The 20,606-nt window shown below is 39.1% G+C and overlaps 1 protein-coding gene across 1 annotated transcript in view; it reads left to right on the top strand.

Annotated features, from left to right (window-relative positions):
• CPQ (carboxypeptidase Q) overlaps nt 1-20,606 on the top strand; it is a 346,392-nt gene that overhangs the window by 37,977 nt on the left and 287,809 nt on the right. The window contains exon 2 of the mRNA XM_047089017.1: nt 12,072-12,279. Within this exon, the coding sequence (XP_046944973.1) occupies nt 12,072-12,279 (208 nt within the window). The remainder of the gene's footprint in view (nt 1-12,071; nt 12,280-20,606) is intronic.

The raw sequence follows: 20,606 nt of genomic DNA, 5'->3' as shown, positions 1-20,606 counted from the left end.
TCTTTCTTTCTTTCTTTCTTTCTTTCGGGGTCCCTTGAGGTTTCAAATGAATTTTAGGAAGAATTTTTCTATTTTCTGCAAAAAATAATGTTGGGATTTTGATAGGAATTCTGAAGTTTTTTTTAAAGTTTATTTATTTTTGAGAGGGGGACAGAGAGAGAGGGAGAGGGGGAGACTCCAAGTCAGGCTCCACACTGTCAGCGCGGAGCTGGATGCGAGACTAGAATCCACGAATGGCCAGATCATGACCTGAGCCGAAACCAAGAGTCAGACACTTAACTGACTGAGCCACCCAGATACCTTGGGATTCTGAATTTTGATAGGGATTGTGAATTTCTAAAGCTATTAAAGATTTTTTTCTCATGTCTTTGATATTTCTATATTTATTTTCCAATATGTAGAAGGTAAAGGTTAGTTTTATATTTTTCTAGCGTCATCATTGAACAATTTATCATTTTCCCACCAATTTGGAATGCTATCATATCATATACCAAATTTTCACATATGGGTGGATCTATTTCTGGAATCTATTCTTTTCTATTTATTTATTTTTATTTCCAGGTAGTAATATCACAGTAGTTATTTCATTATTAAAACTCTATAATAAGTCTTACTATCTGGTAATACACTCCCTGTGTTCTGTTGTTGTTGATGATGATATATTCCTGGCTATTTTTGGTCTTTGTTCTCAATATGAATACAATAATTTATTTTTTTCCTCTACTATATTTTTAGTTTTTTTTTTAAAGTTAACTTGTAGTTTCTGTTGCCATTAATGATAACATAATTTTATTTCCTAATCAGAGTCTCTCTGATACATAGGATATTTGGATTTTTCTATACTAATTGCATGAAAGCAAAACTGGTTTCTCTATAAATTTCTTTATAGATTTTCTCAGATTATTTACAGATGTCATTCTCAAATAAGGACAATTTGTGTCTTTCTTTCCAGCCCCTATGTATTTGATCTCTTTTTCTCAATGCTTAAGTGTTTGATTTCTTTTTCTTACCTTACTTCATTGGTAGGAATTCCAGCATATTGTTGAATAGAAGTTGTGATAGTGAGCAAGCTTCTTTGTTGTTGTGTTCTGATCTAGTACTTAAAATATAAACTTGCAATGCCACTGCCACCTTGGGTGAAGTCTGATATGACCTTGAAAACCAGAAGATAGATTATTATTACTACTCCCACTTAAAATGGTTCAGTTATTTCCAGCTGCCTATTGGATAAATGCCCAAGTTCCTTAAAGGGGCCTAGGAGATCCTGCCTAACCTTGTCCCTCCCTCCCTTCCTCTCTTACCTTTATCTTAGATCACTCTACATTCTATCCTGGTCTTCTTTCAATTCCTTGCCCTTCATCTCACTTCAGAGCTTTGCATATGTTATCTAATCAGCCTGGAATATTTTGTTTCTCCCCTTCTACTCTTCTCCACTTAGTTAACGTTTACTCATCTTTCAGTTTTTTAACTCAATGTGTCTTTCTCTTAGAAGATTTCCAAGATCTTTGTCAGACCAGAACAAGTCTCAAGGCTTTCCATTTTAGACCATCCTGTTTTTCACTTATTAAATTGTATAACTATTAATACATTTGCTGTTTTTGATGGGTGCCAGTCCTTTCCACTAGAATGTAATCTTCATTAGCGAAATCACTATATCATTAACCAGATGTTTAGCACTTTGGAATGGCCTTGCACATTAGAAGGGCTCAAATACATTTGTTGAATGAATGAATGAATGAATGAGTGAGCGAATGAATGAATGAATAAGTAAATAAATAAATGTAGGTGATTATCTTTTCTAAGATGGAAATACACTCCCCCCGCTTTAATGTCAGTTATTTTAGTTGAGTCTAGTTCGATTCAACTGTTTACTGAATCAGATCAATATTTGGCTGGGAATAGCCAATTTTGGATATTCTGAGAGCCACCCAAAGCCTGTGAATATGTGAAAGTTTAAGTAAATGATACTTATTCATCTGTGAGCCTTTAGAACCCCTTTGCCCTTCCTTTCCACTTCCTAAATCCAGGAATTTGTGGAAAACAAGATGTGGGACTCCTCTGAAGGTTTTCGGCTGCCTGAGGAGAGGGTCCCAGACAACATGCAAATACATGCTGATTTAAGTTAATTAGGCTGGAAGCTATATGGGATGAGTGACAGGAGCATGGATTTGGAGTCAGTCTGACCTGGATTCAGACCCAAGTGTTGCCACTTGATAGTTTGGTAAGACATTTGAACCTTCTTGTACCTAATTGAAACTTCTTACCTTCTCACCTATTAAATGTGGTTAATGTTGTTATGCTTAAATCTCTTCTGCTTAAACTGTATGGTGATGGCTTTGAGTTGTAATTGTAACAGGACTGACATTGATAGTTGGATGTGCGTCCTTACAGCCCATGGACTTTGATAAATAGCATCCAGGAAATTTTCATGTAAGTTCTGTGGTTCTGTTTCTTCCATCATGTGTCTAGAATCTTCCAGTGGCAAATTGCTATGTCAAACTGAATTATGAAAGTGAGTCAGGTTTCTTCTTATTGAGGGCAAAAATTCTGTTTTGCTATGGTATTTTTTTTCTCCAAGTTTTACTTCTCTAAGAACAGCATAGGAAGTTAACATTTCAAAACATAGCTAAATAAAAAAGCCCATTTTGGAATGCCAGGCTGTCATAGAGTGATTTTATCTCTCTGATATAACACTATAATAACATTATTTTGTAGTTGATATAAACATAAGCACACCAGTTTTTATCATTTTTGCCCTTGGTTTTTGGAGATGGAATTTAGAGGCAAAATGCATTTAGATATGAAATATTGAAATCTATTGAGAGTGTATAGAATTATTTAATAGTACAACAGGACTGCGTGTTTCTTTTAGAAGTGACATCAGGTGGGTTAGCTAACTGAAGCTGCCAAGACTGTATTTTAATGATCTCTAGGGTTTATCTCTTATTTAAAATTCTTTGTCATTTAGTCTGCATGTGCTAAATCACTGACACTTGCTAAATTCTTCTTCAGATTTGTTGGTTTTCTACTGTTTGGTGCTGATCATTTGATCACTTTGATATATGACAAGAGGAAGAAAGTAGTTATCTAATTTTCACTGAACAGTCTTCCCTAAGGTATTAAATATATTCATTCTATATCTTATCTGTCATCAGATATAGATTGTGAAATGCTCTGATAGAAGCTTTAAATTCAGGGCTCCTACTTCAGTCAGCTCTCACTCAGTATTACAGTAACAACCCCCAAATTTCTGTGGCTTGGACCCCCCTAAGATTTATTTCTTGTTCACTTTGAATATAAGTTTATAAAGTTGGTAGTGCCTTTGCTTCTGCCTCAAGTATCTTTTTCACTGCAGGATCCAGGCGGAAGGAGAAGTCTTCATCTGGGACACATCATTCTTGTGGGTGAAAGAGACAATCAAAGCTCGCAGTGGCTCATAAAGTTCCTGCTCAGCTGTGACCATATTCCGTCCCTATGTGCATTCTACTGGCCACAGCAAATCTCGTGGCCAAGCCCAGCCTCAGTGTCTTCTTCCAGGAGGGACACTGCAGTTTACAAGGCAATTGATTGGCATGTGTCATTCTCTTACAGGAAAGGGGAGAGAAAATAACAGAATATAGCATTGATATAATTTTAGATAGGGCTGCTAGCATCTTTTTCTGTCATGCCCTGTTCCTCTGATACTTCCCTGAAAAGTCCCTTCCCTGCTCCTCTCACCCATTCCTGCATCATTCCTATACCCTCTGTTGCCAGGTAGACCCATAAAACCTTCCCAGCTTCTCTGCCCAACCTGATAATGCGTCTTTATAACATAGTGCTTAAATGATTGCTTTAGTCAACACTGACACAGCCTCTGGAGTTGTCTGATGTAATAAAGAATAGCTTTGCTCTGGGGCACCTAGGTCGCTCAGTTGGTTAAGCATCTGACTCTTGATTTGTCTTAGGTCATGATCTTATGGTTTGTGGGATCCAGCCCCGCATTGGGCTTCATGCTGGCAGCGTGGAGCCTGCTTGGGATTCTATCTCTGTCCTTCCCCTGCTTGTGCTCTTTCTTTCTCTCAAAATAAATAGATAAACTTAAAAAAAAAAAAAAAAGAATAGCTCTGCTCTGCTCCAGGTAGGCTCCATATTTGCTGAAGATATATCCATTATTTTTGTTTTATTCCTGGTAATTACTTTGAAGTGAAATTTTATTTATTTTTATTTTTTAATTTTTTAAAAATTTTTTTACCATTTATTTATTTTTGAGACAGAGAGAGAGCATGAACAGGGGAGGGTCAGAGAAAGAGGGAGACACAGAATCTGAAACAGGCTCCAGGCTCTGAGCTGTCAGCACAGAGCCCGATGCGGGGCTCGAACCCACGGACCACGAGATCATGACCTGAGCCGAAGTCGGACGCTTAACCGACTGAGCCACCCAGGCGCCCCTGAAGTGAAATTTTAAATAAATCAGATAATTACTGCTTATATCTATTTGACATATGTCCAAAGCCCTTATATACCTTACTCCTCTTTTTGTCTTATAATGCTTTATAGCACACAGAGCAATTTTTACCTCAGTCAACTCATCCTCATGCTCACAAGAATCCTGGTGGGGTCAATATTATTGTGATTCCCATTTCCAGGCTGGGAAAAGTTAAGCAGCCTATTCAAGATAAAAGGCTAATGAGCTTTCTAGCCAGTATTCAAGCCAGGTTACATACCAATGGGCGCTTTTTGTTACTGAGAAAGAAATACCCTGTTTTAAGCATATCTGGAAGAATGCTTATAGTAAATACTTTGTAAAGAAGTTTTAGAGTAAGATGATTATTTCATGGATAGGATTCATCTTAAGATTTAAAAAAAAAATAAAAGCTTCATTTTGAGTGATCTGATTAATAAATTTCAGTTTATATACAACTTTCCCCAGGAAAGCAATCATTATATAGATTGGGCAGTATGGTTGTGGAGTACAACACTCTATGAAGCCACTTTGCCCATCGCAGTAAATGGTGTCCCCTCCATACTGCTGCTCAAAGGGGTCCACTCTCTTCTTTCCCTCCACTGCCTTGCCCTCATCCAACCACTATTGCCTCTCAACCAGAATGTGGCAGCCATCCCCTAAATAACCCTCCATACCTTTTCTTGCATCTTCCAGGCCTTCCTCACACCAAGACTGGAGGTATTTTCAAAGTATAAATCTGAATTTGCCTGACTTTTCTCTCCCCACCCAGATTCTTTGATACAGCTACATGGCTCCCATGTGATATCACCCCACAAACTGCCAGCCTTCTCTTGTGCCATTCACTCCCCCTCTCTGTGTCTTTAATCTCAGTTCTCTCTTCTCCTCCCTAGTCTGTTAGCACTCACTTCTCAGGTCCCACCTTCTCAGCAGAGCCAGCCATGAGCCCCAGACCACAATAGCTAGTCCTGTGTCAGTGGAAATGCAGCCAGAAACTCACCTCTCTACCCCTGCCATCACTAAGTCCTGTAGATTTTCCTGCTTAAATATCACTGGAAGCTGACTGAGATACATAGGGTATTTCAGCCTTCATTTTCACAGATGTATAAGATGATAATGTTTTTTATGGAAGTCCTCACCCACCCACACCAGTCACTATTACAAGAAGATACTCAGGGGTTGAGGAGAAAGCAACCAAGTTCAAACATGTTTCAGAGCAACCATGTTGAAGACAATGCAAGTGTGTTTCAAACACAGTCCACCTCATGTTTTAGACTATAAATGCTCCCTGTGATAACTGCTAAAATTAATCAAAGCACCCCAAACTCTGACTGCCTTTCATGCAGTGGCCTTACCGATGGTGGCAGTTTGGCACCTAAGGGATCAGATTGCTAAGGGTTGGTCTGTGCCCCACGCTTGTTGCCGCCACATGTTGCAGAGTTGGGTCCTCGTACCCCTTGAGTGTGCTCCATTACAGGTTGTTAAACATGGTGGGCCCGTGGTGAGCATCTCTCCATTACACAACAAGATGTGTACGTTCAGTATCTTAGAGGTCAGGGTAGACAGGTCGCTTTGCTTGTGGCTCATCCTCAGCTGTCAGTATGGCAAGACGGCTTGTGGCACACTGCTCCATTGGGCAGACAGCTGCCTCTCCAGAGATGATGATAATCTACCGTGCCTGTGGGTTTTGATGCAGTCATGTCTGGGCTTGTTCTCAAGGTGACAGACCAGATTTAACTTGAGCCACATCTCAGGAGACAGTGTGGAGAGGGTAAGTCACATACCTGCAGCTATCGGTCGGGGTGCAATTTGCCTCTTGCTCTTCCCTCACTCTACTAATAGCTAAGTTTAATATTTTTTTCCTGAAGATTGTTTCAAGGAGACTGTTTTCCTTGCCTTCTTGGAACTCATAGAATGAAAATAGGGGTCCATAAATGTCTTGGTTAAAAATTAGAAGATTTTAGAGTATCTCCTTGTCTGTTTGGGGCCCTGGCAGGAAGCCTCCTATTCACTGTAAGTGAATAAATGTTTTCATCTATTTTTGTCTTCCCTTCTTTGCTCTTTTCCAGGGAATGCCCTTTTCTTCATTTTCAGGCTATTGGAAATCTTCTAAGGCTCACTTAAAGTTTCATCTTATAGGAAACTTCCTAGATTTCACCCAGTCAGAATTAACTTATTATTTGGTGAAATCTTCCTTTGTACTTTCATTTCACCTTGTGACTGCCTGTGCTGTTTTTAAAGTTCTTCTTTACCTACTTTTCCCTCCCAGATTTTCTAATTTTTAAGGATAGGACTGGAACTTAGTCAAATTCATGCTGTCCCCAATGCCCAGTACGCAGTTCCACTCAGTAGGAGGGCTGTAAATTTATTGAATGAATTTAAATCTTAAAGACTTGTTCTTTCATGAGAAGGACATTGCACAATTATAATATTCTCCATAAACAAATGGACACTCAAAAAGAAGTGCTCTGATGTTCTTTTTTCTGTCTTGCCATGAATTTGCCATTTCCTTACCACTTCAGTTCAAAACACTTGAGTTTCCAAGAACAGCTGTTTTCTCTTCTCCATAAGTGAGTTCAGGAAAAACCAGCCATTCCACTGGACCTACTTATCTTGTGTCGTGCACTCAATATAAGATTGTGTGATACGAGTAAGAAGCTAGGCTTCCTTTTGGGTGGGGCTCCAGTATTTCCTTTTTGGAGGCCAAGTCTTCTGAAATCAGAATCAATTTTCTAAAACATACCACGTTGAATTGAGCCCCAGAGATATGTTTTTCTGTTTGTAGTCTTTTCCTTTCCTTTTAATAATAGAAGACATTATAAACATTCTCACTTCACTGTCTTCCTATTCTTAACTGTTCTTGGGAGGAATCAAGTCAGAAGATACCAAGCTTGGAGTCTCTTCATCGCATTCTTCATAGAAAAAATGATCTGAGCCAACACCACAGCAGTCAGCATCTGTCGTCTCTGCAAGGAGACCACGGTGGTAATTATGCACAGGGTAGGTTGCTTAAAAAATAAATTGATCAATTTAAAAAATTAGGTGTGGAGAATAAAAGGGAACCTGAGGATTTTTACACTGTTTTTGTGATATAATCAGCTGTAGCCAAGAGAGTTGCTTTATAATGTGAATATTCTTAGCTTCAGTCACACATTTTCTTCAGAATTAACTATCATAATCCTTTTCATTACTCTAACAGAGTCTGATGACTCTTGTCCTAGAGGGAAACCTCCCCCCCCCCAACTCTTCTGTTAATAGATTGGGACCTAATGTGATCATAGTACTCTAATTTATTAGTCAGATCCTGGGTAGACTGAGAAAAATAACTGATAACTTAGACAGACTTTTTATATACTTTATTTTTCCTCTTTATTCCTTTTAAAATGAAAATACTGAGCTTTTCTTTTGATCTATTTTATATTTGTGAAAGAAGATAACAGTGCAGTAAATAGGAGGAGCATGACCCTTGGATTCAAATGTCAGCGTCAACACCTAGTAGTTGTGCAGATTTATTTACCTGCTTATCAGTATCCTCCCAATAACTACTCTGCAATTTCTCTGAGCATTAGTATGAACAATAGATATTCGAATATAACTATTATTATTATCGTCAATTTTTCTGACCTGCAGAAATACACATATTCCTTGGAAGTATACATTTTTGGAGAGTGATCAGGGATGAGGTATTATTATACTTTAATTTTTTTGTTTCTTTTTATTCATTCAGTATATGCATGCGTGTATGCATTTGTGCGTGCGTGTGTGTGTGTGTGAATTTCACATAATGTGTATTGGATACAATTTCAAGCACTTTGATAACATTAATGAATAAAACAGACAAAAATTTCTGCCTGCTCATGGGGCTTACATGATTGTAGTAGGTGTGGCTGGAAGCTGATAAATTCTATGGAAACATTAAACAAGATAAGAGGCTAGGGAGTTGGGAGTAGGTTGCAGTTATAAATAGGGAGGTGAGGGAAGGCCTTACTGTGAATACGACACTGGTTTTTTGTTCTTAGAGGATTTCATGTACTATCTTTGAGAATGGAGAAGGAAGATGAGAGCACAGAAAAGGAGTCTGCTGATTCATAGGAGAACGTGAGAATTTCCTTTGTGTAACATGTGTCAAAACACAAACTAATATAGAAAAGCAAAGTCTTCCAGGTGGGCTAGTTTTCTTTTATTCAATTTGAGCAAAAATCTTCCTGAAGTGCTTTTTTTACATACTCCACCTTTCCAAAAGATGGGTACTGAATACAGTCCACCTGATCTGTGACTGCTGCCAGGGGTCATCACCATGACCCTCACGCCTGTTACTGAACTGTCATGAAGCAAGGTCCTCAGGGTCAACAGAGATGCTTTCGGCTATTTGCCTACATCATGACTGAGTCGGCAGTGGTTGTCAGTTCTACATAGCAGCTACTACACAGATATGACTATTCAAATTTAAATATAAATTAATTTAAATAAATGATATTAAAAATTCAGTTTCTTAGTCACATTAGTCATATTTTAAGTGCTCATTTCCAGCATTGCAGAAAATTGCTAGCGTTTGTTATTTTACATGTTCCTGTCTCTGACATTGTTTTTTGTGGTACTATCAGCTTCCGACTCTGTCTCTTCCTTTTGACTTGTTGTTTCTCATGGTTTATAGGTTTAAATACTAGATTTAGAATTTTGTGTGAAGTAAGGGCAACGAGGCTCTAACAGAGAACAGAAGAGCATTCTTATGTTCAGGTCCTTGAGTTTTCATACTTAGAATGTATATTTCTATTCTGACTGCCCCAAGGCCTTTTTTGCTTGGTTATTGTTATGCAGCTGTGCTCTGGGTGGTAAGAGAATCATACTGCTGAGTTATTATGGGAGAAATACTATCAAACTTTAAAGGTAAAATTGCACTTTTATGGAAATGCTTTAGACCCTGTCAATGGTCCCTTATTTGGAGCAGTGCTATTCAAGGAGTGTTTATTGACCGACTGCCTACACATATGCTAAACGCTGTGTTATGTCCAGGAGATGCAAGCAAAAATGAACATGGCCCCATTCCATGAGATCACAGTCGATGTGGTGGAGAGAGTCAGAAATAGGCAGGGTTTCCAATTATCCAGTGCCCAGGTATGCCCAGGACACTCTGAAAGTCCAGAGGAGGGTGGTTCATAAGCCAGCCTTCCCCCAGGTGGTGGGAAGGGAGATGAGACAGGAGGTTGGAGGCCAGGGAACGCTCCCTAAAGAAGAAATTCTTAAGTGGCATCCTGGAGGATGAATAGGTGTTTGTCACATGACGGAGCTGGGAGAATGAGGTCAACAACACATGATGTTGTATGACATGTGATAGTATGAACGAAGAAAGACACTGAGGAGTGAACTGTCATGGTGAGAGTGGGGACTTTTAAGTTTATTAATGATGGAATTTCAAAGAAGAGGGAGCTTGTGTCTGTAGAGAGGGACAAGCTTTGGGTGGCATGTTGAAAAGATGGTTTTCAACAGAGCTGGAGGAGGGGCAGCGTGGGAGTGGTGACGTAGGCTGATCTGACTTCTCTGCAGTTCAGTTAATTCACTAGAGCAGCTCTGTGGAGGTGAAGTTTGAGGGAGGTGGGCTGGAGGCTGGGACACCCGTGGTGGCAGGTGGGTGGAAGAGGAGGGAGTTGTAGCAGTCCAAAAGGTCGCTAATGAGGGCCTGATGTGAGAGTGTAATGGAGTGGAGGAGAGGACCTGGGTTCAATCAGTATTTAAGCCATAATATCTGGATTCGAGGATAGATTAGACATGAGGGCTGAAGGAGAGAGGAGTCAGAGATGACTCTAGGCTTTCAGGAAAACAATTAATTTGAACTCTTCTTCCATGTTTATGGTGATAGGTTTTGACCTATAGCTTCTACTAGTGATTTGCATTGGCAACTGTGGTGTCTGGGTTGGGTTTTGGTTCTTCAGGACTCTTACCACTCTTTCCTTTGTTGAAAGAACTTGAGGCCTAGACTGTAGTGAAGTACTACCCTCCTATGACTTTAATTCTGCAACGGCCTATGAAAATTTATAGAAATTCAGCTTCATTTCTAGTGGATCCAGTCCAGATGCCAAAATTACCCTATTGCTGGGACAGTCCTTGGGTGGACCATTGAATCTGTTATTCATTAGGAACAACTGAAAACCATCAACAAAATTCTTGTACTATGCCAACAGTAACCCCAGTCAAATATTAAGGTAGCTTCCAGGTTTCAGAAAGTTATGAATCTCAAAATCTGTCTAGCTGAACTCTTACTTGTATGTTTCACATATTTATTTATCACGTGAAGGAGCTAGTGGCTTCCTTTTTATAATTGTACATTGCTTTTTTTTTTTAGATTATAAATTAAGTTCAGAGTTCTGAATGTTGGTGGAGACATGCTTAGAGATCTGTAGTCAGTCACTTTAAAGTAAAATCACAAATTGAGTCCAGATAGGAGAACCAGAAGCAGGAGTGGAGCTAGCCCAAAGGGTCCATTATAATGGGGCCTACGTTGAAAGCAAGAATTCTCTCATACCTGCAGTGCATTTTAAAAGGATTTTCCAAGTAACAGTTAATATTTTAATGGCATCTGTTAACCTTCCAGGAAAACCTAGTTCTCTAGTTTGCAAGATTAAGGAAGCACGCCAAATGCATGTTGATACTTCAGTTTTTACTGACATTTCATGACTGCATGGCTAAAGCCACAGAACAGTAGGCGCCTGCCACTTTCTTTTCACAGTTTTATTTAGTCGCTGCATCTGTCCTTTGTTGCTAAATACTTTTTCCTTGTCACTCAAACTGCTCCATCAAATTGGATCTTCAGTGGTCTGGCAGTTTTTGAATGACTTCTTGGAAGCTGTGAAACCCTGTTCCCTAATCAGGAAGATCTGGGCAAGTCTTCTGTTATGAGGAAAGATGGCACGTCTCTTCTAAGTGACACAACAGGATAATAGGACAATTACACAACATCTTCAAAATTTTTCTCTGAAGACCGGTGATGTGTTTTGGTGATGAACCAGTACTGTAAATTGAGAAGCATGGGAAATTTCCATATTCTTTGAGAGTGTTTTGTATAAAGGAGGAAAGAAAACAAGCTGACTTTTTATAATTCTTGGTAGAGGTTACATTAACTATTTGTCAAAAGTTGGATTTTTGAAGATTCTTGGCTTCTAAGAACATTCTTCATGAACTGCCATTCTTTGTATGATGTCAATGAAAGTTGTTTAACAACATAACAAAATAGCTTTATAAAAAGATAAATATGCGTTTCATTAATCCCAGGGGGAGCTTCTGAAATGCATTTTCTTTATAAATAATTAGTGTCATTCTGTGAAACTCGTGACTTCTTAGGGTGGGAAGGGGGAAAAATCTATCTTTTCAAGCAGTTTGTGATTTAGTACCAGCTGGTCGAGTGAGTTGAAAAGCCTTCTGAGTCGTATGCCTTATTATTTTGAATGCCTTTTCTCTCTCTTGGGAGACTAGCTAACCTCTGCAGTCTTTCTTCCATGGCAAATGGCTCTAAAACTTTGATCTTCTCAAACCAGTTTGCCAGATGTAGCAGGTAGAGCCTGTATGATCTTTTGTGTGCCAATTCAACAGGGCTGATTGGAAACCATAAGTTAATCCTGTATGATGTTTTTTCTAGGCATTACAGCAGAAGTTCTTGTGGTGACCTCGTTCGAGGAACTGCAGAGAAGGGCCCCAGAAGCAAGAGGGAAGATTGTTGTGTATAATCAACCTTATGTCAACTACTCGAAGACAGTGCAGTACCGAGTCCAGGGGTCAGTGGAAGCTGCCAAAGTGGGGGCTGTGGCATCCCTGATTCGATCAGTGACTTCCTTCTCCATCTACAGGTTGGTCACGATGTTCATTTGAAACCCTTTAAAAAAACCTGAAGATTGAGAAAAACCCATGAAAGAGAAACCCGTATGAAATAAAAACAAACCATTCAAATGAAAATACTGATTTGTTTACGGAATTTTCCCTCATTCCATATTTGGTCACTTGTTTGTAATGTCTCCTTTGGCCTTTTCAGGATTCCAAGCATTGTTTGTACATTCCTTTAAAAACCTTTCCACATCCGTGATGACCCCATAACATTCCTTATATAACCAATATGTTATGTATTTTCATTGGAGGGAGAACTGAATTCACGTCTGTGTTTCATCAAAGATTCCTAGTGACTTCAGAGGAAGCTAGGCCTTTTCCCATTGTTGCTAGAGAAGTGAAATAAAAATAAAGTGGGTAACGTGATGAGAGCTGTCTGTGGTGTAGTGGAAGGAGACTAGGGAGTAGAGGATCTTGGATACAGACCTCGCTCTGCCCCCAAACAAGTATGTGGCCTTAGGAATATTCTTAAACTCTGTGGGTCTTTGCATTCTCCTCTGTTAATCAGTGATGATGAAGAGTAATAAATTTACAATATTACTTTTAGAATAAATGAGATAAACTTATGAAAGATACTTGATTATCTGTAAAGGTCTATATAAGTATTTGATGGTATTTAAGGACAACGTAAGTTTTCCTTTTTCTTTGTATTTTTGATCGAGGTAATTGCAAGACCGTCAGTCTTAGGGTAAAATTCAGCCTTTCAGCGGATGAAAGTTCTGAAACTTGACCTGCAGACATTTGGCCTAGTTTAAAAGTTACATATGGTCATGCCACACATTAAGGGTGAAATATTTGATGGGATAAACATGGATAAAAGAAGCACCATTTTAGTGTTGTAGCCTGGTCTCCCAAAGATAAAAAACAAAACAAAACAAAGCTTATGGAAACAATTGCAAATCGGGTTTATTTGGGTTTCAAGATCAGATCAGTATCTATTGTAAGGGAAAGCTTATTTATTCTGCACAATTTTTGTTTGGAGCTGGAGACGCAGTTGCTTGATCTTAATTAGCACCCTACACCCTTGAAAATAATATAACTGATGAGACATCAGCAAATAGGAAACCAAGTCAAAAGAGAGTTGTCCAGAAGTGCAGAGAAAAGAGAAAAGGGACATTTTTCTTTAATGGGGATAAGATATCTTCCCAGGGACGAAGATGGGACATGTTAAAACTACTTGTGAAATGTTTTATGAGAGAAAAACTAGTTCCACTCATGTCATAGTGCTAAAAATAATGTGCTTTGTAGGGTGCAAAGGTTTAGTGACTAGTGAAATAATCATTGGATCCTATTCTTTTGGATGGTTAATCTTCCCAGGAGGGAAGTCCTAAAATGGCTAGCTTACTTCCCAGAATGCCTCAGTCACCCCTTAGAATAACAAGGGCCTCGGCAAGCTGTGGCCATTCACTATGATTTCACTGGTCATGAGATCTAAATTATGGAGCTATTGGGTGATTGCCAAAAATATTTATTTAAGAACTACTATTTATAAGACTAATAAACTCCAAGATGACTTAGTGTACTGCAGTATACTAGGGTTAATTGACATTTTTTTTTTCTGGTGTAATGACATCTGGAAACCCAGGCTATACCCTAGGAGCCCCAGAAAAATTTTGCCTGGCATAGGACATAGAAATGTATTGTTAGCCTTTAATATTTGGGATGAACAACTTATAGTGTATATTAAAAAGATGTTTTTCTTAATATTTCTAGTTCTAGACTGATTATAATCTTTTCATTGATTTTATAGCCAACCGTATTTCAATGGACTCTTGACTTTTGTAACTCCATCTTTTTGATATTTAAAAATACATAATAACATTGCCCTTTACCTAGTACTTTAGAATCTTTCACATATGTCATGTTACTCATTATGACAACTCAGTGGACCAAGCAGAAGGGGCATTATTATACCCATTTTACAGATAGGGAAATAAAAGTTCAGAGAATTCAGCATATTAACATGTTTAAGTATTACATTCTGAAAAATAAAAACAAAATGAAACAAACTCTTTTTCCACTAATAGCTAATTGTTTCTTAGAGCTAATTTTCCTTAAAGAGTATTTTGTATTCCTGTCTCTAATTCTTCACCTGTCATTCATTCTGCAGACCATTTTAATCTGGCTTTTGCCAATACTGAAATGGAACTTGTTAAGGTCACAAATAGCGGCCTAGTTGTCAAATATAATGGACATTTTCAGGCCATCATCTTACTTAACCACTCTGAAACATTTGTCACTGTTGACTGCTTTCTAAATACCTCTTCTGTTTGGCTTCTGTGACTTCGTTCTTATATTCTCTTTCTCTTTCTTGCTCTTACTCTTTCTCTCTTTCCCACTTACCCTCTTCCTTTTCTGTTTCCCTGACTTCTCACTCTGAACATTCTACCTGAGCAGTCCCATCGTGCTTGTGGCTTCAGCCACCATCTCTGCCTGTGACACTTTCCAAACCCACCTTTCCTTCCCATACTGTTGTCTGAGCACGGGGCCCATACATCCGACGACCTCCTGATCCTTCTTTTGGATGTTCCTTAGTTATCTCTTCAGTTTTCTTCAAAACTGAACTCACCTTTTTACCTCTTTATCCTGCACTTTCTACCTCAGGGAAGAGCATGTCATCTATTCTGCCTTCTAACTTAGATGGTTCTTGAGAACTTTTTTCCTCTTCCCTTATCCATCATTGCTGACAGTTACTATGCCTTCTAGGCTCTGCTCTTTATTAGTCATTTCAACAAATACATATAGAGTAGCCCCATTTCCCAACATGACTCCACATTCCTGTAGTCAGGAGTCACTGACACTTTCCGAATGCACCAGGTTTCCTCAGGATTTCATGACTTTGCATATGCCTTCTCCCCTGTAACCTTCTATCCCTTTCCTCATTGTCTCAAACTGTCCTTTAAGATTCATCTTAAATGTTTCTTTTTCTGGGGAGCCCTCCCTGGTATCTAGCTCCAGCCAGGGTGAGCCGCCTCTTTCCAGTATTTCCACATCGTTCTGTGCATACTCTATGTCATAATGTCTTGGGGGTAGATGTGATCCATGCTTTGGTAGGGTACACTAACTGTTGTATCAACTTCAAATCTCAGTCACTTAACACAATAGGAGTTGATTTCATACTCACATAATAGTTCTAAGAGGGTGTTTAGCAGGTGGCCTTCTGCTCCTTTCCATCAACTCTAAGGTCTCAGAGCCTTCTGCAGGATCTTTTACATCCAGCTGGCAAATAAGAAGATAGAGAGAGAAAGTTGATAATCAAACAGGAGGTTTTCCATGGCCAGGTCTAGACACGGCCTACTTCACTTCTGTTCACATTTCACTGGTCATAATAAAGTCATGAGGCTGGGAGATGTGGTGTGCCTTTATGTCCTCAGTGACAGGTAAACTGTCCAGTCCATCCTGATCACCTGACTCCATTATACGTTCCAGAAAGACATGGGATATCTTTCTCTCTTTCTCTCCATGTAAATATATATATACACACACATATATGTATATATGTATTTATATATATATACATATATATACATATACACACACACATATATATATATGTATATATATATTTACATCTCCAAATTCCCATCATCTAGTATTTTTGTTACATAATAGTCACTCAGGAACTGTTCTGTTGAGGGAATGAACTTGTTTGAGATTGTATAGTCAGTCACGGCAGGGCTTTCGTAACAAGCCAGGTGACCAGATTGCAAATGCTCTCTGACCAAACTGTATAACCTCTGGATAGTAAATACAAAACAACTTGAATTTTTAGGGCACTTTGCTCTGTACTTAAGGAAAATATACATGTGCCCAGCATGCCAGATTGTATCTTTTTTTCTGCCACAACTTTCATGAACAATGGTATTTTGAGTTGCTAGTTGAATAAAACAGCTCCCTTCTCTCTGACAGATATTTCACCCTTAAGTTTTATGGGGGTGGTGATACTGGATTCTGTCTAGGAGTGGTGTAGAGGTCAGCAATACTAGAGAACAGAATAGAAATTGTAATTAGTTTCTGCCTGACTTCAAAATTAGAGAATCCCCTAAAATGCAGAACATGTGTTTTACCAGTTTGATTTGACATTTGTCAGTGCAGTTAACAATATTTGTTAGCCATTTTGGAAGTACAACAGTCACATGGTTACATGACATGTCCTTAAGAGACATCTGTAAAAAGTCCGTTACTTGTTGCCTTCAATATCTCCAGGTTCATTGTTGTTATTTCTCTGCATTGCCATTGTCAGTATCCTTGTGCTCAAATTTACTTTAAGGAGAAGAATTTTTTTTTTATTGATGCTTTATAATGACTCTTGTTCACATTAAGTATCAACTGGGACTCTCATTAGATCTTGATTAGTTTTTTTGTATGTAAAATACCTTTTGCCTTTGTCATAGGAGGATATTTTAAGGCTAAGTGTAATTGTTAATTTAAGTTCTGCAGAGGAACCATTTGTCTTACGTTATTTTTCAAATTAATTATTTTCTTAGTAAATATTTATCGAGAGCTTAACAGTTGCTCTGAAATTGCCAAGCAGTAGGGTTATTAAAATGAATTAGGCATGTTTTTTGTTGCCCCTCAGAAATATTCTACCTGGCTAAAAGAGAAGAAGGTAAGCTTAAAATATAAATGACTAATGTAATCTATTTTATATTTAGTGCTAAATGAATGATTGGGGGAAAGGAATGAAAGAAAGAAATGAACATTTATTTGGCACCTACTTTGTATATCTTTGTGCATCTCTGAAGACTTAAATAGTTTGTTGCGATGAATTCTTTATGCAACCCAATGGAGGCAGATAATTGGTATGTCTCTTTTATTGAAAGAGAAACAGGTTTAGAATGGTTAAATAATCAAGTTACACAAGTAATGAAGGAACAAGGATTCATACTTAGAGTCTCTGGCTCTGAATTCCATGCGTTTTGAATTATACCAAGCAACTCGAAGAGCTAATGCTTTGGAGTCTAAAAGAGGTAGCAGAAGTCTGATTAGGTCTGCTTCATTGAGGATGTGTATTTGGGGTATACTCAACGACAAAGTTGAACTTAAATAAGAAAGGGAAGTGGAAAGACATTCTATACATGATCAAGGCAAGGAGGTGGGAATGCTTGATGAACTTGGGTAATACACAAGTAGACCAGTATGGCTGGAGCCAGAGGTTTCATTGGAGGTTAGAGAAATGTGATTAGGGGGGTGAGTGGAAGAGACCCGGTTATGAAGAATCCAGAATACCAGATTGGGGAGTTTTAAGTTTTATGTAGAGGAAATGGAGAATCATTGAATGTGATCAAGTTGGGGGGTGATGTTTTAGAGCAATATTTCTCTAAAGATAGTCTCTGGAACACCTCAGTCTCACCTGGGAGCTTGTTGATATGAAATTATCAGGCCCCACCTGAGACCCCTTAAATTAAAAATGCTTAGGGGTGGGGCTTATGGTTTAACTGGCTCTCCAGGTGATTCTGATGCATGTTAAAATTTGGGCGCTGCTGTTTCAGAATGGTGACTACATGGCCTGCTATGAAAAGGAAAGAGAGGTTAGTGCTCTAATAATGCAGATGTGAAATAATGAGGGCAGAGATGATGGCAGTGGGAATGGACAGCAAGAGACAGCAAGGAGGGATAGTATGAAAAAATGATCAGTACTTGGTTGTATTTGAAGGGGGGGCAGGAGGAAGGCTCAAAGTTTACGGTAAGGCAAGGACCAAAAGTCATGGGATGAATCTGTGTTCAGTTCAGCACAGTGTTTGAAAGTCATGAGATTTACATAAAAAATAGGAGTTTGTGGTTTTTAGGGAAAAACCGAATCCGGCAACATCTAGTATCTCCCATAAGGCAGACCAGCTGAGTGGATAAGCCACCAAGTCCTTTTAGTTAATGGGATGTACCCTCTTCAGTCTTTCATAGCTCCCCAGTTTCCCTACACCCAGCCTGGCGACTGGAGGAGGAGAGGGAGAGGGAGGAGAGGAGAGGGAACTGATTGGAGGCAACATGAGCAGCTTGGGTTTTAGACATTATGAGTTTGAGGCAACTGTGAGAAGTTGCGTTAACCTGGTTTTCATATTTTGTGAAAAAAAAAAAAACAGGTAAGCATTTCCATTTCTCAATTATCTCCTTTTTGGATCACCCAAGGCAATTTAAAATTCTAGGCTGGCTTCCTTGCAATGCAGTACACCTGGGGACTCCCGCCTCCTGCCTTCTCTACACACGAGCTCAAGAATGCAAAATGAGTTTCATATTAGCCCGAGTAAAATACAATTCAGAAAGTAACTCTACTGAGGCCAAACTGTCTGTTGTACTCCCATTGCCAAATACACATTTTTTTTCCTCGTTATTTTCTCCATTGCCCCAGATAATTGAACACAGACTATAAGTTTTAATCGGCTAAGGAAGCAAAAGGCTTTCCCTCCACTCTCCTGTGAAAACGGCATCACTACACTGGGTGAGAATTCATGGAGGCGGCGATGGCTTGTTGATCGAACTTGCTTTGTGAATTCTCTTGGTTTATGTTTTATATCACTTGGCCTTCGCGTGCCATATTGATAAGAAAAGTGAAGAGGAGGAGGAATAGCAGCAATCCAGTTTGAAGATGACTGAGATCTGATTGAATATTCAGCTGGAGAGAGAGATGAGTGAATCCAGGTGATGTGTTTGGAGCATCAGAGAGGGAGTGTTATACCATCTGGTGAGAGAGCTGCGAAAAAGTCTATAAATCACTCCTTATAATGATACTTAATTAATACAGAGTCGATAAATGACATAATTTGAAGCTCCAGTTGGGCTACATCGTAGAGTTAAATAGCTGCAGAGAGGGCTCTGATTAAAGCCATTACAATTTATAAAACATTCTTCATCTTAAAGCATCTTGATGAGATTTAACATGAACATTTTTGTAATCAGAGGGCCAGCTTAAAACATTCAGAGCAGAGGTGAAATGTCTTAAGAGGTCTGTTTTGGATGATTTTTGAAAGCCAGTTATTCCCAGGGAGTAAAAAAGCTTGTCCCCCACCCCCACCACCCATTGCTTTTTTAATGGGAGAAAATTAATGCTGCTACTTCACACTTAGACCATCTTGGATTTTTGATGTCCTGGTGGTTTGGTTCTTTGGCGTGACCTTAGCATAATTAGCTATCAAGCTTGATTTAAATTGTTGTGAAATATCATTGCAATTTCGGGGGGCATATGTGCCTGCTGGTGATTACAAAATAAGGAGGATACCACCGTGACTCAAATCGGTGCAACTGGGCCAGCCTCCATTAGTAGGTTCTTTTCCTGCCTTACATTGTTTTTGCTTAATTCACTCTGAGGCTCATAACAGATGCACAGTAATCAAGCAGAATGCCAATTTTCATCATTTATGCAGGTGGAGGGCCACTGTGCTCCCGAGGGGGGAAACCAGAGAAGACCCACACTGAACACAACATTTTTTTTCCTTCTCATCATCCCTTTCTTTTCCCTCTCTCTGCTTTTGAAAGGCAGATTCTTTTCAGAAGGCCTTTGTTAGAAATTCCAAAATGTTCTTTAATCACCGAAATCTTATTATTGCTTCAGGTAGTGTGACAGGCATACTACCTCCTAATGGATAGAATCAGGCAGTGACTCTGGAGCCCCACTTCTGGAGTCGTCGTGCCTGGGTCTTTGTTCAGCCACTTGCCACATGTGTGACCTTGGCAAACTGTGTATACACTCTGTGCCTCGGTTTCATCCGTCAAGTGGGGGAATTCAATATACCTTCTTCCTGGTGTTTTGTGAGCTTTTAAATGAGATATTAGTAATGCCTGACACATAGTTTTACATACATGTAAAGTGCTATTGTTATAGAGTCTTGTTAAATGATGACTGGATGTACTCATTAACTAAAGGAGGAAGGAAAGGAGGGAAGTGTGGAGCGACGGAGGGAAGGAGGAAGAAAAGAGAAGAAGGAAGAAAGAAAAGAGGGCGGAGAAAAAAAGAATGTGGTTGATCCCATATCACTGTTGTCACTGCAGCGCTCTGCAACCCTAACACCAGATTGTCACTTGGATCTCCATCTGTTTAGTTTGTCCAAACTCTGTCTTATGTGTTTGCTAGTCTGCTTCTCTCTCTGAATTGGAAGTTCTCCTGGGGACGTACTGTGTGTCTTATTCATGTCAGCGTCCCCGGAGCCAGGCTCAATGCCTGGCACACAGTAGTGCTGGAATGAATGAATGAAGAGTTAGAGGCAGCCTAGCCTATCTGGTTTGCTAACACGTAAATTCAAGGTGTCACCATTTCACATTGATAGAAGTTGAATAATACTATAGGTAAGGTGACTAACCT

This window comes from Lynx rufus, unplaced genomic scaffold, assembly GCF_022079265.1.
Source record: "Lynx rufus isolate CCGP_SWC_20201006 ecotype Redwood Valley unplaced genomic scaffold, mLynRuf1.p SCAF_26, whole genome shotgun sequence".
Classification (NCBI taxonomy): Eukaryota; Metazoa; Chordata; class Mammalia; order Carnivora; family Felidae; genus Lynx; species Lynx rufus.
This window is presented reverse-complemented; position numbering and strand designations above follow the sequence as displayed.